This window comes from Convolutriloba macropyga, chromosome 4 (genome assembly GCF_964194025.1).
Source record: "Convolutriloba macropyga chromosome 4, txConMacr16.3, whole genome shotgun sequence".
NCBI lineage: Eukaryota > Metazoa > Xenacoelomorpha > Acoela > Convolutidae > Convolutriloba > Convolutriloba macropyga.
This window is the reverse complement of record NC_134471.1, coordinates 69,661,039-69,681,821: the sequence shown is the minus strand read 5'-3', so window position 1 is coordinate 69,681,821 and position 20,783 is coordinate 69,661,039. Positions and strand designations below refer to the sequence as shown.

Here is a 20,783-nt window from a genome sequence, read left to right as displayed (position 1 = left end):
ACCATAGCCTGACCAATGTTGGCTGCAATGATGGTACCACGTGAAAGTTTCAGACGCAAAAAATTGGCTATAGTCACCAAAAAAAGAGCAATGCTGCTCATAAAAAGATCAGTCTGAAATGTGGGGAATAATAAGAAAAAGGGCAGCTGAAAACAGGCTACTGTAGGCCTAATGCTGTTCCGCTGCGATTACGCAGAAACCACAATTATTATTATTATTAAACTACAAAAAAAATGATCGCTCGGAAACCTTTGAGCGGCCCGTTTTGTATTTATCGAGCTATGTTTTATACGCCATTCTTTTAGAATCAAATGACCTTATTTGAACTTCTGACCAACTTTTGGATCAACTTGCTGCGCAAGTTTGTACATGAGTATTGAGAATCGGGACGAGGCTTTTCGTATCATGCGCGAATCTCAAATCTTTTATGCTTGAATGTCCGAAGTTGCCGGTTAAAGTCTCCTACTTATACTCGAATTTTAGCGAACGATCATTTTGCTATTGTTTAAGTACCTTTCGATCCTCCAATCAGTCTTATTTCAATTTCTCAACTCATTAATTTGTTTGCAGCTCTTTAGTGAGGAGGGTGGGAAATTTGTTTATAGAATTTGTCGTAGCTTATTCGGGGGCTTAGTTTGCAAAATTGAGCACTATATGAAGCATGTTTGATTAAGAGGGCTAAAAATATTAAATATTTTGGTTAATATTAATCCGGATTAACGGGAAGGGCCCGTTACTTCACATTCTTCATTCACGTATTTGTCCAGTTAATTGAACAAGTTTTGAGTTGGAATTAAAAATACAAAATATGCGAAAATTGATGGAGCGTTATCATTCAAGTTATCCCTTTATTTCTTATATAAAAACAATGATAACATTTTAGACGATTTGTAAACACTTATCCGTTAGCCGTACTGCTTAAAATAATTCTGTTTATCTGAATTAATTGTTAAGAGTGAAATTTCCAAAATAGGTGAACAAATTTTGGAAGTGTGAACGACTTTAAATAGCTGAAAAACAAATTTTTCACCTGTTCGCTAATCAAGCCCAGGTAGCCTAGAAATCAGTGGGTTAAAAGGTGTTTTAGCAAAACTTGAACTCAGCTAGGGGTCCCTTAACTTTTCTACTTGAGAATTCTGATCACATATAGCAGAAGTTTTTCACGTTTAGTTAGTACCTGTTGAACAGATTAGCAACAATTCAACGCGGTGTTAATTTCAACAACGTTTCTGTGAAAAAAAATTTCAATTGGAAAAATTACAAATTAAAACTAATTATAATTCTAAACGTTTGCTATCAGTTCATTTTTGATCTTTAATCTGAAAGTTTAAGGAAATGAAAACTTCATTTCAGTTGTCAATTTTATTTTTTTGCAAAAAAACCAAATTAAAATAGGATTACGAAAATTAAGATCTTTTGATAATAATTGCTTCTAGAAAATAATTTTATGAAACTGTCTTCAAAAGACGCCATGTCAAGCTTTCGCAGGACAAGACGGAAATGACGGCTCTAATTATAAAAGTTGACCTTTCAAGTAGGATCTATTTTGTTTCCGTCGCTTGGTTGTTAATTATTAGCATCGCTGATTTTGACTATACTGATCGCAACTTTACACTGAAGCAAGATAAATTAATTGCCCAACTAACTACTTTCTACTTTAGCCCACCTAACTGTAAAAGTTAAATGTTAAAAATCGACTGACAAAAATAAGGGCAAAAATATGGGTGGTTGATTTAGCGGTTGTGCGTAAAGCCGATCTTAACGTGATCAACTTATATGTTGACAAAATTCGATATCCCTATGTGCTTTCAAACAGAAACTTTTTCGACAATCGGGTCAAATCTCTTGATAACACGTATTCGATCATTTTTCGGCTAACATTTTTTCGGCTTGCTACTGCAACATCTAATTTTCTGATTATTAGCAAAAACATGCGTCAAAATTTCGACCAATCAGATTTTGACATTCTGCTATATTTTTCATATTTCTCGGATCGTGAAATCACATCAACAAAGAATTTTGTTTCGACATTTTGATGATTCGTCTAAATTTAACAGAGGTCTCGTTTAATTTAAAACCGTTTAAGATATAGCTGCTGCTGTGGTGGGGGAGGATAATTTACTCTCAGCACTACCTCGACCCACAAATCGAGTGAAATCTGGGTTAAATTTAACTAATCGAATTTTACAACGTCAGAAAATTCTCGACCTATTTCGGGAAAAATATCTCAAAATTTTACCCTTTTGCGTAAAGATTTCATCCCTTTTTAAAGCTATCCAAACACTTGACTAATTAGTACTAACTACTACTAACCGGAGAATTAACCTTGTTCGTAAAGTCATAAAACTGTTTTCAACCCATAAAATGTACTTATCTCTCACCTAAAAGCCAACGCTTGAACAAATAATAGCATACTTCAATTTGAATTACAAATTCAATTCTGTCTCAAGAAGCCAATAAAAATCTTAAATTCTTGTTTTCCCAAAAATCTGGGAAAATTAAACAGAATATGAACTGAAAACTTCTAAAATCGGGTCACTTTGCAATACAAACAAGTTCAGTTTGCAACTGCTGCGTTGATTTTGCAGTTAAATGACGTCATAGCTTGTTCCTGGTTCAATTTGTTGAATTTCTGCTACACGTGATGTCTGCTATCTGAACACGTCTTTGCACAACGCGGAACACATGATCGTTTCGATGACAAGTTACAATTTAGTTCGGTTAGGTGAAGGGCCGAATCGCCTAAACATTCACGACACGAACTTTGGTCACTCACTTTATGTTTACGATTTTCACTAATTTGACATTTGATTGAATTCAATATCGAATCGTATTGTCAGAACTAATGTCGCAAACTTCGAGGCCAACAGGCGGGTTTTATATCCCACAGCGCATGAGAGGCATGGCCGTGAACAGCGGTGCTCGATCGCGCTTAAGCTAATATTAGGCTATCGATACTATAGGCCAGGTAATGTGACGTGGGAGCGATTCCCTACTAGGTACAGAAGGGGAGGGGGAAATTGTTGCACTGATCCCCGATTATTTCTAACTTCCAATTTTTGAGCAAATTTTTTATTTGTCAATTTTTCATTCCCAGCACTGCGAAAGATTTGATCGGTACTCAGGTCATGTAATCGGGAATCCACGCGCACACACGACCTTTGTTTTAACATTGTCCTAGATTATTATTCCATTACAGGGTCTGAACAATTCGTCCTGTTCAGCAATTTTCATCTGAGAAACCGGATGTTTGAGTGAAGGATTTGAAGCGCTTTGAAGTGACTTAAGCCGCTGTCTGAAACAAACTTAACTCAAACTATTGTAATATTACAATGATAAGTATCATTATTATCATTCCAGGTCAACACTAACTACAAATTTTGACATAATAGACTGATAAAGGGAATAAATTTCAGACATTTAGTATTGTTTTAGGCATTCTTCTTTCCTTCTTATATTATGTCACTTTTCTTTTGAAAAAGAAACATTTATCAAAATCAAAGACTTTTTCATTCTCACCTAACTTTCACACCCGATTAAATATCCCTAATTCAATTTAGATCGAATCATATTAAAGAATTACGCTAATAAAATTATCAGCATCTTAAATGCCTGTATCTCCGCACGTAAAAGTAAAATACAACTTAAAGCAGCACAGATTTCCGGATTGTCCAATCAGAGTGCTTGAATTGGAAGCTGCGATCTGATTGGCTGAGGGCATATAACTTCACATCTAGAAGAGCAAACTTAGAAGAATCGGTCATATTAGCCAAAGTAATCATTCCAAGTTGAAGTTAGTCGATCTGCAGCAAACAAAATCCACAACTAATCAAACCAAATCATTGATTTTGACTCCATTTAAAAGTTTGTTTTATTTCTGAAAAGAAACTTAAACAATAAAACTTGAGTTTTCTCCGAGCAAATATAATTTGTCTTCTGCAACTAAATTTCTGATAGCAAATAATCCTTGATACACCTTTTCATTTCTCCGCAAATATCCACCAATTTATCCTCTAGCTTTTTAACAAACAATCCTTTAAAAAGGAAACAAAAAACTTATCACCCAAATTTACTCCTGACAAACTTTTCCCAGTCTGTCCAAAATGACAACATCATTCGATGGTTACACATCCATGCTTCCCAGTTCCATGGGCACAACTTCCTACACCCCCCAAATGGGGGGCATAACAGGTCACGCCAACACAGTCGGGTCCGCAACTGCAGCCGGGCAAAACTACGCCTCGGCCATGGGCGCGTACCCAACCTTCGCCGCAAACGCTGCCGCGGCATCCGCAATGACAGGAGGTCCAATCAGTAACTACATGAGCAACAGTTTCAACGCGGCCGCTGCAGCTTCAGCCAACTTACCCTCAATGTCCTTCAATTCGCCTTATAGTGTGCCGCCAATGGCTGCTTACAACACTTTCAACGCCTCATATGTCGACTACAGCAGAGCAGCTGCCGATTCCATTTATCAACTGACGTCACCAACCCACAGAGGACGAACCAACCTGCCCTCTCCGAACCAAGCGGAGAAGTTCCGGAGAAGCTACAGCCAATCACACGCCAAGCCTCCCTACTCGTACATCTCTCTCATCACAATGGCCATTCAGAACTCAAACAACAGAATGGTAACCTTGAGCGACATTTACAGTTTTATCATGGAACTGTTCCCCTATTACCGACAGAACCAACAACGATGGCAGAACTCGATTCGTCACAGTTTGTCATTCAATGATTGTTTCGTCAAAGTACCCAGGACACCTGAAAAGCCCGGAAAGGGTTCCTTCTGGACTTTGCACCCGGAATCGGGCAATATGTTTGAAAACGGATGCTACTTGCGACGACAGAAACGTTTCAAGGACGAGAAAAAACAGTCAAAGAAAGAAAAAAGCAAGAAAAGTAAAGATATAAAGGAGGAGAATATGAATGAGAACGGTGTGAACAATTATGAAGATTATGAACAAAGTTTGAAGAAAGAAGATGAACAATTCTCACCTGAAGATGTTTCAAGTTACGTCCAATCGCCAAACGGAATCAACGGATACGTTGCCGACGATCGAAGTTTGAATGCTTCTCCCACAGAAATTGGCGTGAACAATGCCGGAGCTCCGGGAACTGCCGGTCAAATTTCGCCAGGAAACTCTGCTGGTTCCGAAACGCGCTCACTTTTGAATCACCAACAAACAACCCAACACCAGCATCAAAATGGAGCTATTCTTCAGCAAGAAAACCACGACAACACTTCCGATTTAATTTCGGCTGCTTTGAGGTCAGAACAACAGCAAAGTTTGAGTGAATTGATGCATTCCGCTCATGCAGCTTCGGTTCAGACCGCTTTGGGTACAAACGGGCAAACTTATCTTCACGATGCCTCAGTTCTAGCACCCTTATTCCCGGGTACTTCGCTGCTGCCCCCGATGGCTTACATGGCAGGAGGCGCGTCTGCAAATGCCGCTGATTTCGGTGGTCTGAAAAGCGACGCTTCCAATGCGTTTTCAATTTCAAGTATCATTAAAACATCCCCCGGATCCCATCAGGACTCCGCCGGGCAACTTCTGCAAAACCCTCACTTTCTGGGCATGAATCAGCATTCGGATCTGGCAAAGTACGATTCGGCAATGAGTGCCCAAAACGTGTACTCGGCAAACCCAGGAATGGGCTACAATTCTTACATGTCCAGTGTCGCTGCCTCGATCATTCCACAAGCTCAACAAAACTCAGTTCACAACAGCTCAGCTCTGAACGATCTCGATTCTCTAATCGCAACAGTTCCTACAACTCAAAACGAGATCTTGCTCAACTCAAGGGCAGCTAACGGACATCTAGTTTCAAGTAACCATCAATCGTCTGCAACCGCTTCCGGGAGTCCCATCAACGTTGCAAGTCCTCGAACCGGAACCCTTATGGGATCCGAGAACGTAGTATCAGTGACATCAACGGGAATCGAACACCGACTACAGCCGACTGGCAATGTATTATGTAATAACTCAGCAGTTGCGTCATTTGTTACGTCACTCGCTTCGTCACAAGAGTCCTCGGCTACAACTTCGCCGATTGCGACCACCAATACCTTTTTCAACTCCAATTCGTCCAATTCAGTTGCCGCTACAAATGGACCCCAAATTCTGAGCACGAATAGTTACTGAACCCAAACTACGAGAAACTTACAAAAATTCCAAAATCTTCCAATAGCCCAAAATAATTTAAGTATGCACAACCAAACAAAACTACTGCCCAACATTTAACCTTCCTCGTCTCAGACAAAAACTCTGGATTTTCTACAATAACTTCCAGAAACAAGCCAAAACTTTTCTAATAAACCCAAAACTTTCTCTTTCTAATTTTGATGTTTTGTTCCATTATTTTCTGATATTAAAGTGACCTTATATTTTTCTGTATTTATAAAGTGTTGATTTTAAGTTCAGGTCGGTGCTAACTTACGGTAAAATAAACCGAGTTCAAATGCAACAAACATTCTAGATTTTTCTAGAAGAACTGGAATTTTTTTTGACATTTTATCTCTTCTCAGAAATCAAGTAGCTCCAACTCTGCATATTTGCTTCGCTTATCCAATTTATTTATTGTTCAGTTTATCCATTAAATATATTCTCATACTTTGCTGTCCCAGTAATTTACTTCATTGTTTCCATATTTCATTGCATTACAGTAAATTAGTTTTTTAGTAAACCAAAACTTAAAGGCAAATTCACATATTTATATACATCACATTTTTCAACCAATCAGAGCTTATTCAGGTTCCCTCCAATCATTGTACCTGTCCCAATTAAGATTCCAAGCGTTAAATGGGATACATTACTTGCTTTCATCCATTAGGGTGTTAAATGATAGGGGGTTAAATGAATAGGGGTGAAAAGAAGTAGAACCGTTAGTCAATACATCGTTTGCTAGCAAAAAACTACCAGGAATTCACAAAAAACAGGCCATTTCTACTCCCCGACAGAATGAACACTACGAAATTCCATAATTTTGAACATTTTTAATGAGCCTTCGAAACTTGAGTTGCTGAGAACATAAAGTTCTTAATTTTTATTTCCTTCACTCAACACTGAAGCATTAATAGTGAAGACAGTCAAGCCAACACTTAATTAGCTCGATAGCCTTACGCCCATTTAACTTTTAACCGCATAGCTATGCTTTGTATAGCTTTCAGTCAGACTACGTTAAAAAAATTATTTCACTAACTGTCATAAACTAATTGACAGCCATTTGAAGCTACATTCAATACTCAAGCTCATCTGGCCAAGTTTATAAAACGCACGGGAAAATTGCATCATCAAATATGTTTCTTTAATATCTTTTCAAAATCTCAACAGTTCTTCTCAAAATCTGAACTGTTCTTGATAAAACAACTACTTGAAAAATCATGTGACCTGCTATTAAAACCTAGACGCGCCAATTTACCTTCATCGCGAAGAAAGCGTCGAAAATGGAAGTTCTTAACCCGGAAGTGGAAGTTCTAAAGCGTCGAAAATGGAAGTTTTCAAAACGAAAATTCGAAGAATTCACAACGGCTCACGAGTTCTTGTTTCTGTATTTTCGTATGTTCTCAAAAAAACAACTGGCAAATTTGAAACTAAACTTTTAAATAAGAAGAGCTGCTCAGCATTGTTTATAAAAACTTATATAAACCAAACATGTCAGATCCGAATCAATTTGCACAATCCGTATAGAGCAAAGTATCGAATATTTTTTAACAGTTGCAGAACAACCCTGAATTGGAACTTGATCTAACCGAAGTCAGGTATTCTTAAGAATGACAGACAAACATCGAATGTATTGTTCTCAAACGACTTGCGGGGGAGGGGGCGTAGCTTTGGCAGTAGCTAATAAGGACAATTGTTGACAATATTGAAGCTAGCGTCCCGGGGCAGAAAGATGGAGGGAGTGGGAGCGGCTAGGTGCTCCGAATCTCAAAATCGATTTAATGTCCTCGGGATTTAATAATTCGGTCACTTTTTTAGGTTAAAAGTCAATTTAGCCAAACGAATAACAGACTAAAAGTCGCATAGAAACCATCAGCTGAAATAGAAAATTAATGCTTTAAACTTCGTTTTCGACCAATTGAAAAGATGAAATAGAAAAAAAGCCGGAATAGTTTAATAGAGCAAAAATGGAACAAAAACAATCTACATCCCCTTCCGAATAAAAAGAGCCATAACATTTTCAAATCAAATTTCAATTGGTTTAGTAACGTGGATAACGTTTAATTCACTGAGATGAAAACAATGCTCACAAATTTGAATAGAAAAATAGATCGTATATTGCCATCGATAAATTGAAATTCTGAAGAAATTCGAGCATCAAAAGCAGAGCAGAAGCAACGACGCGAGAGACCACCCTGTTTTTGAGCTCTAAACTCATCCCAGGTCCCATAAAAGAAAATTATAAAAATCCGCCCAAAACTTATATCGCCCTGGTGGCTGTTTCTAAAAGACCAGAAAATTGTCGAAAGACAAAAACAAAGAGAAGTCAAAAAGAGCTACATTTCTGTCATGAAAAGGAAAGGCAATCCGATCAAGCTATTGATCATATTTAACATTAAATTTGATGCTAGATTTCCGGCTTCACCTCTCATCAATATTTATTTACAGTTCTGATAACAGCTAAAGCTCTCAAAGTAAAGGGCGCTTCATTTACATTCAACACAGATAATACGTAGGAAAACTAAGACAACGCATAGTAAGAGCAGCTTTTTTGTGATCAGAAACGTCAGTCAGTCCAAAAACTTTAAAAACTGTATTTGTTAAAGAAATTCATCATATCCTTCACAATTGAATATAGGTCGATAAATTTATCCCGTTTAATATCGCCGGCTGTTTGATTGCATAAAAGATATGAATGCACATTTCGAAGAACGCTCATTCATTTGCAATTTTTTGTCGTCTTTTTTGACACAATTCAAAAAACACCAAACTGTATCAGATTGATTAAGTATCAATTTAATGATCTTCATTAATTAGGCAACTCAGGTAATTTAAGGTAAGGACGAGCTCAATCACTGAAAAGATTCACGGACTATATAATTCCTTCGGATCACCCGCTGAGCTAACTAGGCACGGCCACGCACGTGTACCGTTGATCATAACCTGCTAGTTATTAGTTATAACTAGGACAGTTTCAGCTAATTTACGTGTAAAGTTAGTACGGGGCGGCACATGAGCTAAGTGGCTTTCAAGTGCGGCAAAATAACTTAAGTTAGAGGTGCGACATAAATTGCAACATATGAAAATGATATATATTGCGTGTTTAGATAGTGAAGTTAAATTTTAAACCAGTAATATCCCTTGATGGACTAAAACTAAACCCTAGAAAACGTCTCAACTTATCGGCTCAAGAGCTAACTAAAAACAAGTGTATGTAGCGTGCATTCCAAAACTACCCGTTTCAACTTAAATTGAAGCAAACGATGATCCTCTTTGAAAAATTTGACCGAAAATAACTTCAAAATACTTCACATTTTAAACAAAAACTGCCCTCCGGAATTCTTGACCAGCTTAGCAACTCTCAAAATGGAATCTGATCAATTCAATTCAAGACGAATAATTCAAGCCGTATATTAACGCCGCTTTTATTATTCAGGCTTCAGAACAAAAAGACCAACATTTTTTGAACAATTCCGGCTCATTCGAAGGAATTTGGTCAATTCACTTCATGAAAAAGATTTCAGGCTGTCGGCAATTCCTTTAACGCCGTTTTCTTTAATCCAATCATTCTTTAAACATTTGATGAAATCTTTCTCAAACGTGAACAATAAAAACGTGAACTGAACGCGAACAAATGTGAAAACTTCATTTTTATTCCTTTAATCTGATCTAGATATCCACTCCTGTTGTTTTTGTTTTCATTCACTGTAACCGTGTCCCATTTTAATAGCCCAAATTAGGTAACCGCACTCTGTTTTTAAAAGATCCTTTCAACTACTACTTATCAACAATTAATTTACAAAATCTATTCAAAAAACAAGAAAAGTTGTTTTGATAAGCTACATAAGACTCAGAATAGATTTCCTTGTTCTGTGAGAATATTTAAAAAGTATACTTCATATCCTAAGTCAACTAAAGTTAGGTAGTTATTAACCTCGCGGTTAATTTACTAATTACAATATCAATATTAGCTACTCAAACGAGCATCAAAGCTGAACAAATTAAAAATTCGCACTTTTCGGCAAAGGTGGGATTTATGCTGGGATTCTTTCCCTGTGATCAAATTTAAGGAATTTAAGTTGAAAGTTTCGAAATTTGTCCATTGATGCACCAAAGTGTGAAAGGATTTATTCCGATCGCCGGTCAAGTCTCACACTGTGATAATAGCTATAAGTTAGTAATTGGTTAATTACTCGAACTAATCCCATCAATTTACAAATGTGAGAATGAGACTTAAGTTTGAAGTTTAACTCGCAGTTGCCTCAACAAGGAATTAACTTCAAAGATAGGAATTTCAACTTTCCGCTATAAGTGCCTACAGTTAAAACGGTTACCCCCTACCCTCTATACATTAACCAATTTGACCAATCCTTAACCGTACTAAAAAGCTCTGGGTACCCAAGCCAAAAAGTGCTTCAACATCAAAAACAGAAGCTACAATTTCGCTATTAAGAGGCAATTTCTTTTTTGATGTCCAAGTTTCCAAGAAGATTTATGTTTTGATGTTTTCGCATTTGATTTTACAGTATTTCGCTGTATTTTGAATCTGGGACAAAGAACACTAAACTTCCAAAAGGGGAAATTTTGCTTAAATAGGAATTGTGATGTCATGCTAATTCATTTACTCACTAACCACCAGCCAGTGAAAATTTATAGGTTAAAACAGGTCTCAACATCATTACGTCCAATTTTAAATATGTTGACACGATTTCTATTAAGGTCAGATACTGATGTCGAAATTTTTATAGGTTATAGAATTTGGCGACAAATCGAAGTTTCATCGACGTTTCCTTTAAAAGTTAACAGTTTCACAAACGGATACAGAACAGTTTTAAGTAACGGTCGGTTTCCAGGGATATTTTGTCTCATAAGGCAGGTACATTTACAACAATGACCTATTTTAGCATATGTTGCGTCGTGTCAGTTGATGGAGTAAAAGAGAGGGGACATGAGTTGCAGTGGGGGGGGGGGGGGGGGGGGGGGGGATTCGATATCGAGAAGTAATCAGCTAAGCTACTTCATAAAACAAACAATTCGGGAAGTCTGTCTCGCCTTCGGCTGAAAATTTCTTGGCCGATCTTGGTTCTTAAGTCTGATCTTTAAACATTTCATTAGTTTGACACATAAAAATGGCCTTGATATTTTTGGGGGTTGTTTCTCGTTCAACACACCTGGCCAGGCGAGAAAGAAGTAAACAATTATTTAGATCAGGATCTAAGTCAGTCAAACTGGAATCTAAAGTCGCCAAATTTGTACACGAGCGCTACATTTAATTCTGTAAACAATATTGATTTAATCAAGTAAACAACCAATAGTTTCAGCTATTATAAATGGCGAAGGATGCCAATATTTACTCTCTAGATGTCGAATGTTTAATTAACTTGTGCTGCAATATTAGTTTTACTAACTATAACTAACTTAATCGACAAAAGTTAGCAAAACATTTTCAAATTAGGAATTTGTTTTCCTAAAGACATCACACATTTCAGTTCTGTGGGCTCAGTAGTAGCTAGTTACAATAGCCAAGTTAGTATAGTAGTAGTTTCATAGCTAACCATTAACAATTCGTTATAAATTGGTTATAAATGTTGATGAGAGAGAGAGCAAAAGCGAGAGAGAAATTTCCACGGGTAGATTGGCGTTAAGTAAGTTAAAGCTAACTAATGGTATAGTTTCACTATTTGCCAAGGGGCAAAGTCAAATACATTTATCATCCGGTGACAAACAAATTCACCCCCTTTAAGCCACAGGAAAACGAAACCCAGCAAATAAACTTCGCAATCTTGAACAAACATTGTGACCCACGAAGCTCCTGGTTTCAGCTCGGTTTATAACTACTACTGAAACTAGTTAAAACTAACTAACCAACTTACTAACTAGCCCACTAAGAAGCCCTCATCATGCTTCGACACAAACACATACAACAATCTCTCAGTAGAACCTTCAGTCTTTCAGACGTTGAATGGAGCCAACTTAGCCCAAATATTGTCTGAACATACGTATGTTCTATCGTCTCTGGGGCAGTTGCAGGGAACCACATTAGTAATAGAACGCCACAAATTGCTAATCAAAGTCTGCCATTACGATATTATTTGAGCATTACGGTTGTCTTACTCTAGTATTTAAGCCAGTGCCTAGTAATAAAACAGAGAGCAGATAGGACAACTGTTCTTACATAGATACGCCACCATGATAGGCTGAAACAAAACCAATTCTTCAATTCTCCACATCACAACACTCTCTTTGTGCTCGGTACAAAAATCATGAAACCTCTCTATCACATCAAAAATTTAACCATTCTTTTCTTAACGAAAACTTAACGAGACTTAACTTTTCTGTTCTCAAATATGACAGAAAATAAAATTTTGGATAATGATTGTTTATGAGGAAACGAAATCGACACAGCCTAAAATCCAAGTATGAGTAATTGGGCTTATACCACTTCCGTTTAGTATCCAAACTTAGCGGGCAATTTGCCTGAAAACAGGTGCGCAAGGGTTTGTTAATTAACATGTAGACTCGAAACGCTACAAGCTGATCGAAAACATTTGACATGTTGGTTTCATAGCCAAATGAAATGAAGTCGATTGAAGCTTATAAAATGGTAGTAGATACCAAAAGTAAACCATCAGTGCAACACACTGTATTAAATCTAAACATTTTTCTACTTAGAGGTTGCAGTGAACAAGGTGCTAAGTAATTCATACGAAGGATCGGTAATATGCGCTTGCAAATAATGTTCCAAGTTGTCGAAATCAAAACAAAGTAGAAATTTTGGAAAACTTAAAACCTCGTTAAACTAGATTTATATCCTGTTATTTACTTGAACAAACTTGCTGCAATGGTTGAACTATAGTTTTTTCAAACAATCATGGCCAATTAGATCACCATATTCGTCGTTTATCCAATTATGCGTGTCAATAATGTAAAAATAAAAACGCCTTATCTAAAGCAAGGAAAAAATCACATAAATCTAATGATTGCAATGATTGAAGAGAATCAATTGATTGACAATTTCTCCTCACAGAACCAAGTTGCAAAAATATGACACCTTTTTCATTCAGCACAGGTGAAGCGCTAAACAAGCAAACTCTCTAATGATAGTTGGCACAATGTTCCAACCCCACTCACCCAGATTCTTGGCTTAATTTTCTACCAACTGAAACAGAGAAAGAGTACGTTCAATATTTAAAAAGTAGTTAAAATTTTGTTTTAAATTTTGTTAGATTCTTAAAGAACGACAGAGGTGTACACGAAAAATGGTTCAACTCAAACTTCGTAATCTCACTAGTATGAAAAACAAAACAAACGGAACTACAGATATGAAATAAATCCTAATGGAATTTTGTAAAAAAAAAACCAATTTATCAAGTAAACAATTAATATTACTAAACAAAAATGATAGCCACAAATCACCCTCTATCCCATTTTGCAACTAAATAACAAAAGGTAATGTCTTTCAGGTAGCAACTTCAAGCCTGCGTGGCCTTTATTTAATTTCGATTAGATTTAAAATTCTCATTTTAGATTAATAATTGAGTGCAGATGCCAATGAAATGAGCTCTGCCTTCACTTATAAATCAAACCTGAGACTGCACAACCAAAGATAATTAAAATAAAGCTCACGCACGCTAGATAATCAAGAGGTAAGCAATGAGAGACACAAGTCATGTTTACCTATGGAAATTATCTAACGATTCACCTTACAAATTCGTTATATCATAAACCCACAAGTCAAAATACTAAAAAGGAATAACTCCAATTTCTGTGAACTATTGGTGCCATAAATATTAAATTTGTAGAAAATTCCACAATACACGTCTTTGGAAAAAAGGGCAAAAAAACTATTAAAGAAAGAACGTTTGACCAAACTGTAAATCTTTATTGGCCTCAAAGTTTTTCTCAAAAAAAGCCAGAAACGATTCGTTGAAACCGTTAGCCACTACGAACTAATGCTATAAAACAGCAAAAATCAGTTCACTTTTCCATAAAGCAAGAAAATGACAAAACTATCATAATGCACGTGATTAACAGTAAATTCAAGGCAATATTCAGAATAACAACAAAGCTTCAAAAATAGCTTTTCCCCTGGATGAGCAGATAGGAATAATACACAGTACCTACTCGTTTGCTGCAATAACGGATCCAATAATCATGTGCAACAAGTTAGCAATTATAAAACGTTTGTCGTGCATCGTTTTAACAGTGCTGATTCAGGTAGAACAGGGAAAAACGTGAAGGCAAACTTTCAGGCGAGACTAGCATTGAGCAACTGCACAATCTGCCGACATTAAGAAACTGAGAGGCAAATTTTGAAAAAATGGACATAAGTGTGAGAAACTAATCTAAAACATGCTTACAATTGAGAATTTCCAACGTCAAATGCGCATTCTCATAGCTCTGGACGAATATTTTGAAAGAAAGCAGTAGACAATAAGTTATCTATATTGTATTGGTAGGTGCTAAGCAGTCCTGATTGGTAAACATATTTCAAAAAGAACCGACTAAGGTCGGACGAATTGCTCTGGAACGACTCGCTAGACGAATAATTTATAAGGGGTCATAGACTAGAGAAATTTGTATGGCACAAAAACTGACTCAAGAGGGGCTCAAACCCGCTCCCTCCCAGATACGAATCATCAACTGTAACCACTAAGCTACGCTTTTATGTCAGCGCATCGCTCACAGTCCGTTTTAAATTAGCAACAGAAAATTTCTGAATGCGCGCAATTCAAATCACTTGAAAAAATCAAAAAGTCACTCAAGAAGTAAAATCGAAAGAACGTTCCAGAAGAAAACTGTCAATCAAAATTTCGACTAAAAAACACGAATTAACAAAATTTGCTTCAAATTTTGTTTAGAGCACTTAATCGAAAAAAAAAGCAAAAGATCACAGAAGCTGATTTTTTTGCCATCAAGCAAAAAAATTCTCAGCCACCGAACTTATTTGAAATTCAACAAAAAATCAAAACTATTAAATCGAAACTGCAAAGCAGCATAGGCATTATGATTCCCTGTCTGCAGAAAATGCTAAGAGTTCTTGTTCCTCCCATTAAATAAGTTTTCACGCAAAATCACAGTTGATTTTCTGTGACGGAAATCGTTGGGCCTTCGAATGGATTGCTTAAACTGTTTTAATTGTAAAGATTTTATATTGGAAAATGCTTTCAAAAAATTCTTAGTTCTTTGTGGCAAACAATTTTGACCACGAAAAAAGTGTCATTTTTGCTATATAGAAACATTTTTCGATATAATAATAACAACAAGTTCAACAAATGTATCAAAGAAATCAGATCACAAAAAGCATGAAGAAAAAAATGCTACGCAATACATTTTAATTTAAACCTCCAAATCAAATCTGAACAAAGTCAAAACGGTCAGATGAAACAAAACTCAGACAAAAATCTCATAAACCAGAGACAAGTAAAAGGACAACATATCGGGCAAAATTGATTTCTATAAAAAATCGTTTTTTTAAAAAAAAATCTGTTTGAAAATAAGTGGCGTCAGTCGACGATACACGTCAGTTAAATTTGAAATTTAACAGCTATCAGACTACAGATTATTAGAAAGTCTATCATATTTTGTAAGAAAAAAATTAAAGGATCACGCTACAAATACAAAAACTGTTAGAAGCTTGAGAGAGAACAACCTGATGTAAATTGTGCATAAGATAAGCTTGACACAGCTTGACAAGAAGCTCTACTTGTTCAACGTATACTTGGCTAGAGAAATGAAGCCTCGAGGAACAAGAAAGAACGTGAGAATGGGTTATAAGAGACGCCCAAGTTCGAGAGCTTAAGACCAGTTGGTGTAATTGGGTAGCACACTAGGCTTGCAAGTAAGAGATGCTGGTTCGAATCCAGTACTGGTCCATTTTCACAGTAGTTGCACCTGAATAGACCCCCTAACAAAAACAAATGCATGCAACAACAAAAAATTCATATTTTTTTTTCAAGAAGTAACGATTTAAAACAAAAAAACCTTGGCAATAAACAGAAATTAATTAATGGAATCAATTATGCATCATTAGAGAGCCAATGAAACCTACCATTCAGGAGACTAAACGCACAACAAAAACTAAAAAGCGGGTAAAATTGAACAAATAAGTTTTATTCTTTAAAACAAGTCATTAAAAACCATTAGATACTAAAAGACCTTACATATCATACTTGTCAATAATGAGATTAACTGACAGAACTGTAGAACTAGCAAAATCCAAAAAATCACTAATGCTTCACAATAACCAATAGCGTCTAAGTCTTAAAAACTACTAGTTGTCATGAGGACTTCAAACAACTTCAAATATGCATTATTAGAACAGTACCACCTTTTTAAGGCAATTGTTAAGAACATTAAAGCAAGCCAATACGACAAACGTGAAAAATTTCTAAAACCAAAATTTTGGTCATACCGTTTTTCTCACTTCACTGTAAAAGCAGTTTGAAACAATTAGACACCCTAAAACTACACGCTTTTCACGCCCTTTAGTACTTCAGAGTAATTAAAACCACTACTGCACTTTGACTTCCAATTGACCGGAAAAAGCGAAAGTGTGAAAAATCGAACAAAAAGTGTGAAAAGAACCAACACATTCTATACCACTGTCGCTATTGCAGTCATTAATCGGAAATGAGAACTGAAGTAACTATGGAGATTCAAGTTTCGCGATTTGTGAGCAAAGAAAAAAGCAAGACAAAATTTTACAAAATAATTATCTCGCAATTATGCTCAGTTTTCCTCATTTTCAAAGGGCTGTTTTCGGTGAGAGGCAAGCTGATTCAATATTTTCTGTTTAAAAAATCGCTGAATCTAAACATAAACGACTACGTTCTCAAAAAACTGATGGGGATCGATTCTATTGTGGCCTGCTTCAGCCCGGGTGGTCAGTCGCAGGGCAATTGATTTACTAAGGGGCTTGAAGCGATGACATTAGACGTAATAGGCAACATAACCTTAGCAAATAATAAATGCCTCATAAGTCAGCACTAATAATTAACGACATAAAATTTTTAAGCCCGAACAATTTTTGGTTGCCGAGAACTGCCAAACAATTAGGAACATGGAAGCACAGTTTCAGAATTCCATTACCGACCGAGAACACGAAATTCGGTAAGAATTTTCATGGAACTATTTGATAACAGATAACTTTACTTCTAATGCATTGCTTGTGTCTATACTCTTAAAGTTTATCATACTGTCATTTGGTTGGTGCAAGTTAATATGATCACAGGTAAATCTATTTATACGCGTAGTTGATTGCCAAACTAAAATGATCAGACAAGCGTTCAGTTTTTTCAAGTATTAATGACACTAACCATTCCGTTCAACTCAATTCTTGTGCTCTGTATTGTATTTCATTGCGTGTCCACGGACCAACCTAATCCATAAACTCAGAGGTCAAAAAGTTGGCAAAGGTCATTTATGCTGGCTGAAGACAGATCAGAGGTGAATAGTTCCATTAAATCTAAGGATTTCGATATAATGTTCGACTAGAGAACAGATTATCAAACTAGGCGTTGAAATGTTATGCAAGCTCACACATACGATGAAAATTTAAAACCTATTTTTAACCCATAACAGATTATGTAATAACTAGCTAGATATTATAGCCATGGATAAGAGATATAAGATTACACAGCCAACAACAAACAACGGTCTAACACACAGAAGAGCACGATACGATGCACTGTGGCTGCAGAGAAAAGAAACATTAAGCGGAGCTGAATCAAATCTAAGTAAGTACAAAGCCCCGATTGATTATCAAGTAGTTTGAATTACAAATATACTTTACACACTTTAACCTGGCCTTAGAGCTGCGCTCGGTTGCAATGTTTGAAAAAAGTCATTTTATTGGGAATCAAACAAAAAATTTGAGCAGAACATACAAGTTAAGGCATACTTAAACACAGCTTTAATTATTCAACCCGCACTGGTCAAATTGTTCAGTTAGCTCATCAAACAGCCCTCGCTCTGCTTTCGTTGTTTGACTCGGTTAGTTAAAAGTCACACGAGTTAGTAATCTATTATCTATCTACACACGTCACAATACCAACGGCCTTCAAAACGGAGATTTTGAGCTTCAACTTTAGAGAACAAGTTCATACTAACTAATATTCATTTCAAGACGTGGTCAAACTGAAAACCAAGTCAAAATTCGAATAATAATAATAATAAATTCGGTTTTCAAACCTAAGGACATATTATTGTTATGGAATGGCGAACTCCTTTGTTTTCAAGTTACTTCACCGCTATCAGGGAATTGAATTTTGTTTATTTATAAGTAGTTATCATGAAAAAAAATAATCATTCGGTATCAGACGAATTAATGAAAATTACTGTTCTTTAGGTTCTTAAAGGCTAGATTTTCAGGATCGGCTAGATAAAGAAGAACGGGAAGCCTTTCAACCTTTAATAAGCAAACTTACCCGAAAAAAAGTGACTGATGAGCAATGCATAATTACAAATAATTGCAAATTTTAACAATGAAGTATTGACGACAACCTCTTTCTAAGTGTCAAAAAGCGTTGTGTCAATTTGGTCTGTGGTTTCATTAGGTTCGATAAATGGCGAATTCAGTCTACATTGGAGGAAAACAAGGTTAATACTAATGCCAGTTAGCAGTATACTCTAATCATATTTGATAACTTTAAGTCACAAAGCCTTAAGTTTTTAAACATTGTCACAAAGCCCGGGATTTAACGGATTATCCGCTTTTTGATTTCACTGAGCATTACGGTTGTCTTACTCTAGTATTTAAGCCAGTGCCTAGTAATAAAACAGAGAGCAGATAGGACAACTGTTCTTACATAGATACGCCACCATGATAGGCTGAAACAAAACCAACTCTTCAATTCTCCACATCACAACACTCTCTTTGTGCTCGGTACAAAAATCATGAAACCTCTCTATCACATCAAAAATTTAACCATTCTTTTCTTAACGAAAACTTAACGAGACTTAACTTTTCTGTTCTCAAATATGACAGAAAATAAAATTTTGGATAATGATTGTTTATGAGGAAACGAAATCGACACAGCCTAAAATCCAAGTATGAGTAATTGGGCTTATACCACTTCCGTTTAGTATCCAAACTTAGCGGGCAATTTGCCTGAAAACAGGTGCGCAAGGGTTTGTTAATTAACATGTAGACTCGAAACGCTACAAGCTGATCGAAAACATTTGACATGTTGGTTTCATAGCCAAATGAAATGAAGTCGATTGAAGCTTATAAAATGGTAGTAGATACCAAAAGTAAACCATCAGTGCAACACACTGTATTAAATCTAAACATTTTTCTACTTAGAGGTTGCAGTGAACAAGGTGCTAAGTAATTCATACGAAGGATCGGTAATATGCGCTTGCAAATAATGTTCCAAGTTGTCGAAATCAAAACAAAGTAGAAATTTTGGAAAACTTAAAACCTCGTTAAACTAGATTTATATCCTGTTATTTACTTGAACAAACTTGCTGCAATGGTTGAACTATAGTTTTTTCAAACAATCATGGCCAATTAGATCACCATATTCGTCGTTTATCCAATTATGCGTGTCAATAATGTAAAAATAAAAACGCCTTATCTAAAGCAAGGAAAAAATCACATAAATCTAATGATTGCAATGATTGAAGAGAATCAATTGATTGACAATTTCTCCTCACAGAACCAAGTTGCAAAAATATGACACCTTTTTCATTCAGCACAGGTGAAGCGCTAAACAAGCAAACTCTCTAATGATAGTTGGCACAATGTTCCAACCCCACTCACCCAGATTCTTGGCTTAATTTTCTACCAACTGAAACAGAGAAAGAGTACGTTCAATATTTAAAAAGTAGTTAAAATTTTGTTTTAAATTTTGTTAGATTCTTAAAGAACGACAGAGGTGTACACGAAAAATGGTTCAACTCAAACTTCGTAATCTCACTAGTATGAAAAACAAAACAAACGGAACTACAGATATGAAATAAATCCTAATGGAATTTTGTAAAAAAAAACCAATTTATCAAGTAAACAATTAATATTACTAAACAAAAATGATAGCCACAAATCACCCTCTATCCCATTTTGCAACTAAATAACAAAAGGTAATGTCTTTCAGGTAGCAACTTCAAGCCTGCGTGGCCTTTATTTAATTTCGATTAGATTTAAAATTCTCATTTTAGATTAATAATTGAGTGCAGATGCCAATGAAATGAGCTCTGCCTTCACTTATAAATCAAACCTGAGACTGCACAACCAAAGATAATTAAAATAAAGCTCACGCACGCTAGATAATCAAGAGGTAAGCAATGAGAGACACAAGTCATGTTTACCTATGGAAATTATCTAACGATTCACCTTACAAATTCGTTATATCATAAACCCACAAGTCAAAATACTAAAAAGGAATAACTCCAATTTCTGTGAACTATTGGTGCCATAAATATTAAATTTGTAGAAAATTCCACAATACACGTCTTTGGAAAAAAGGGCAAAAAAACTATTAAAGAAAGAACGTTTGACCAAACTGTAAATCTTTATTGGCCTCAAAGTTTTTCTCAAAAAAAGCCAGAAACGATTCGTTGAAACCGTTAGCCACTACGAACTAATGCTATAAAACAGCAAAAATCAGTTCACTT

At 36.0% G+C, this 20,783-nt stretch overlaps 1 protein-coding gene and 1 long non-coding RNA gene across 2 annotated transcripts; one reads left to right on the top strand and one right to left on the bottom strand.

Annotated features, from left to right (window-relative positions):
- Positions 1-2,349: 2,349 nt before the first annotated feature.
- On the bottom strand, positions 2,350-17,628 carry LOC142338638 (uncharacterized). The gene is made up of 2 exons (XR_012758995.1): positions 17,486-17,628; positions 2,350-2,742 (listed from the first exon to the last, which is right to left on the bottom strand). It is a non-coding gene; the product is annotated as an uncharacterized LOC142338638 (long non-coding RNA).
- LOC142337857 (uncharacterized) lies at positions 3,778-6,729 on the top strand. The gene has a single exon (XM_075387451.1). The coding sequence runs from the start codon at positions 4,104-4,106 to the stop codon at positions 6,147-6,149; it is 2,046 nt and encodes a 681-aa protein (XP_075243566.1). The 5' UTR covers positions 3,778-4,103; the 3' UTR covers positions 6,150-6,729.
- Positions 17,629-20,783: the final 3,155 nt, after the last annotated feature.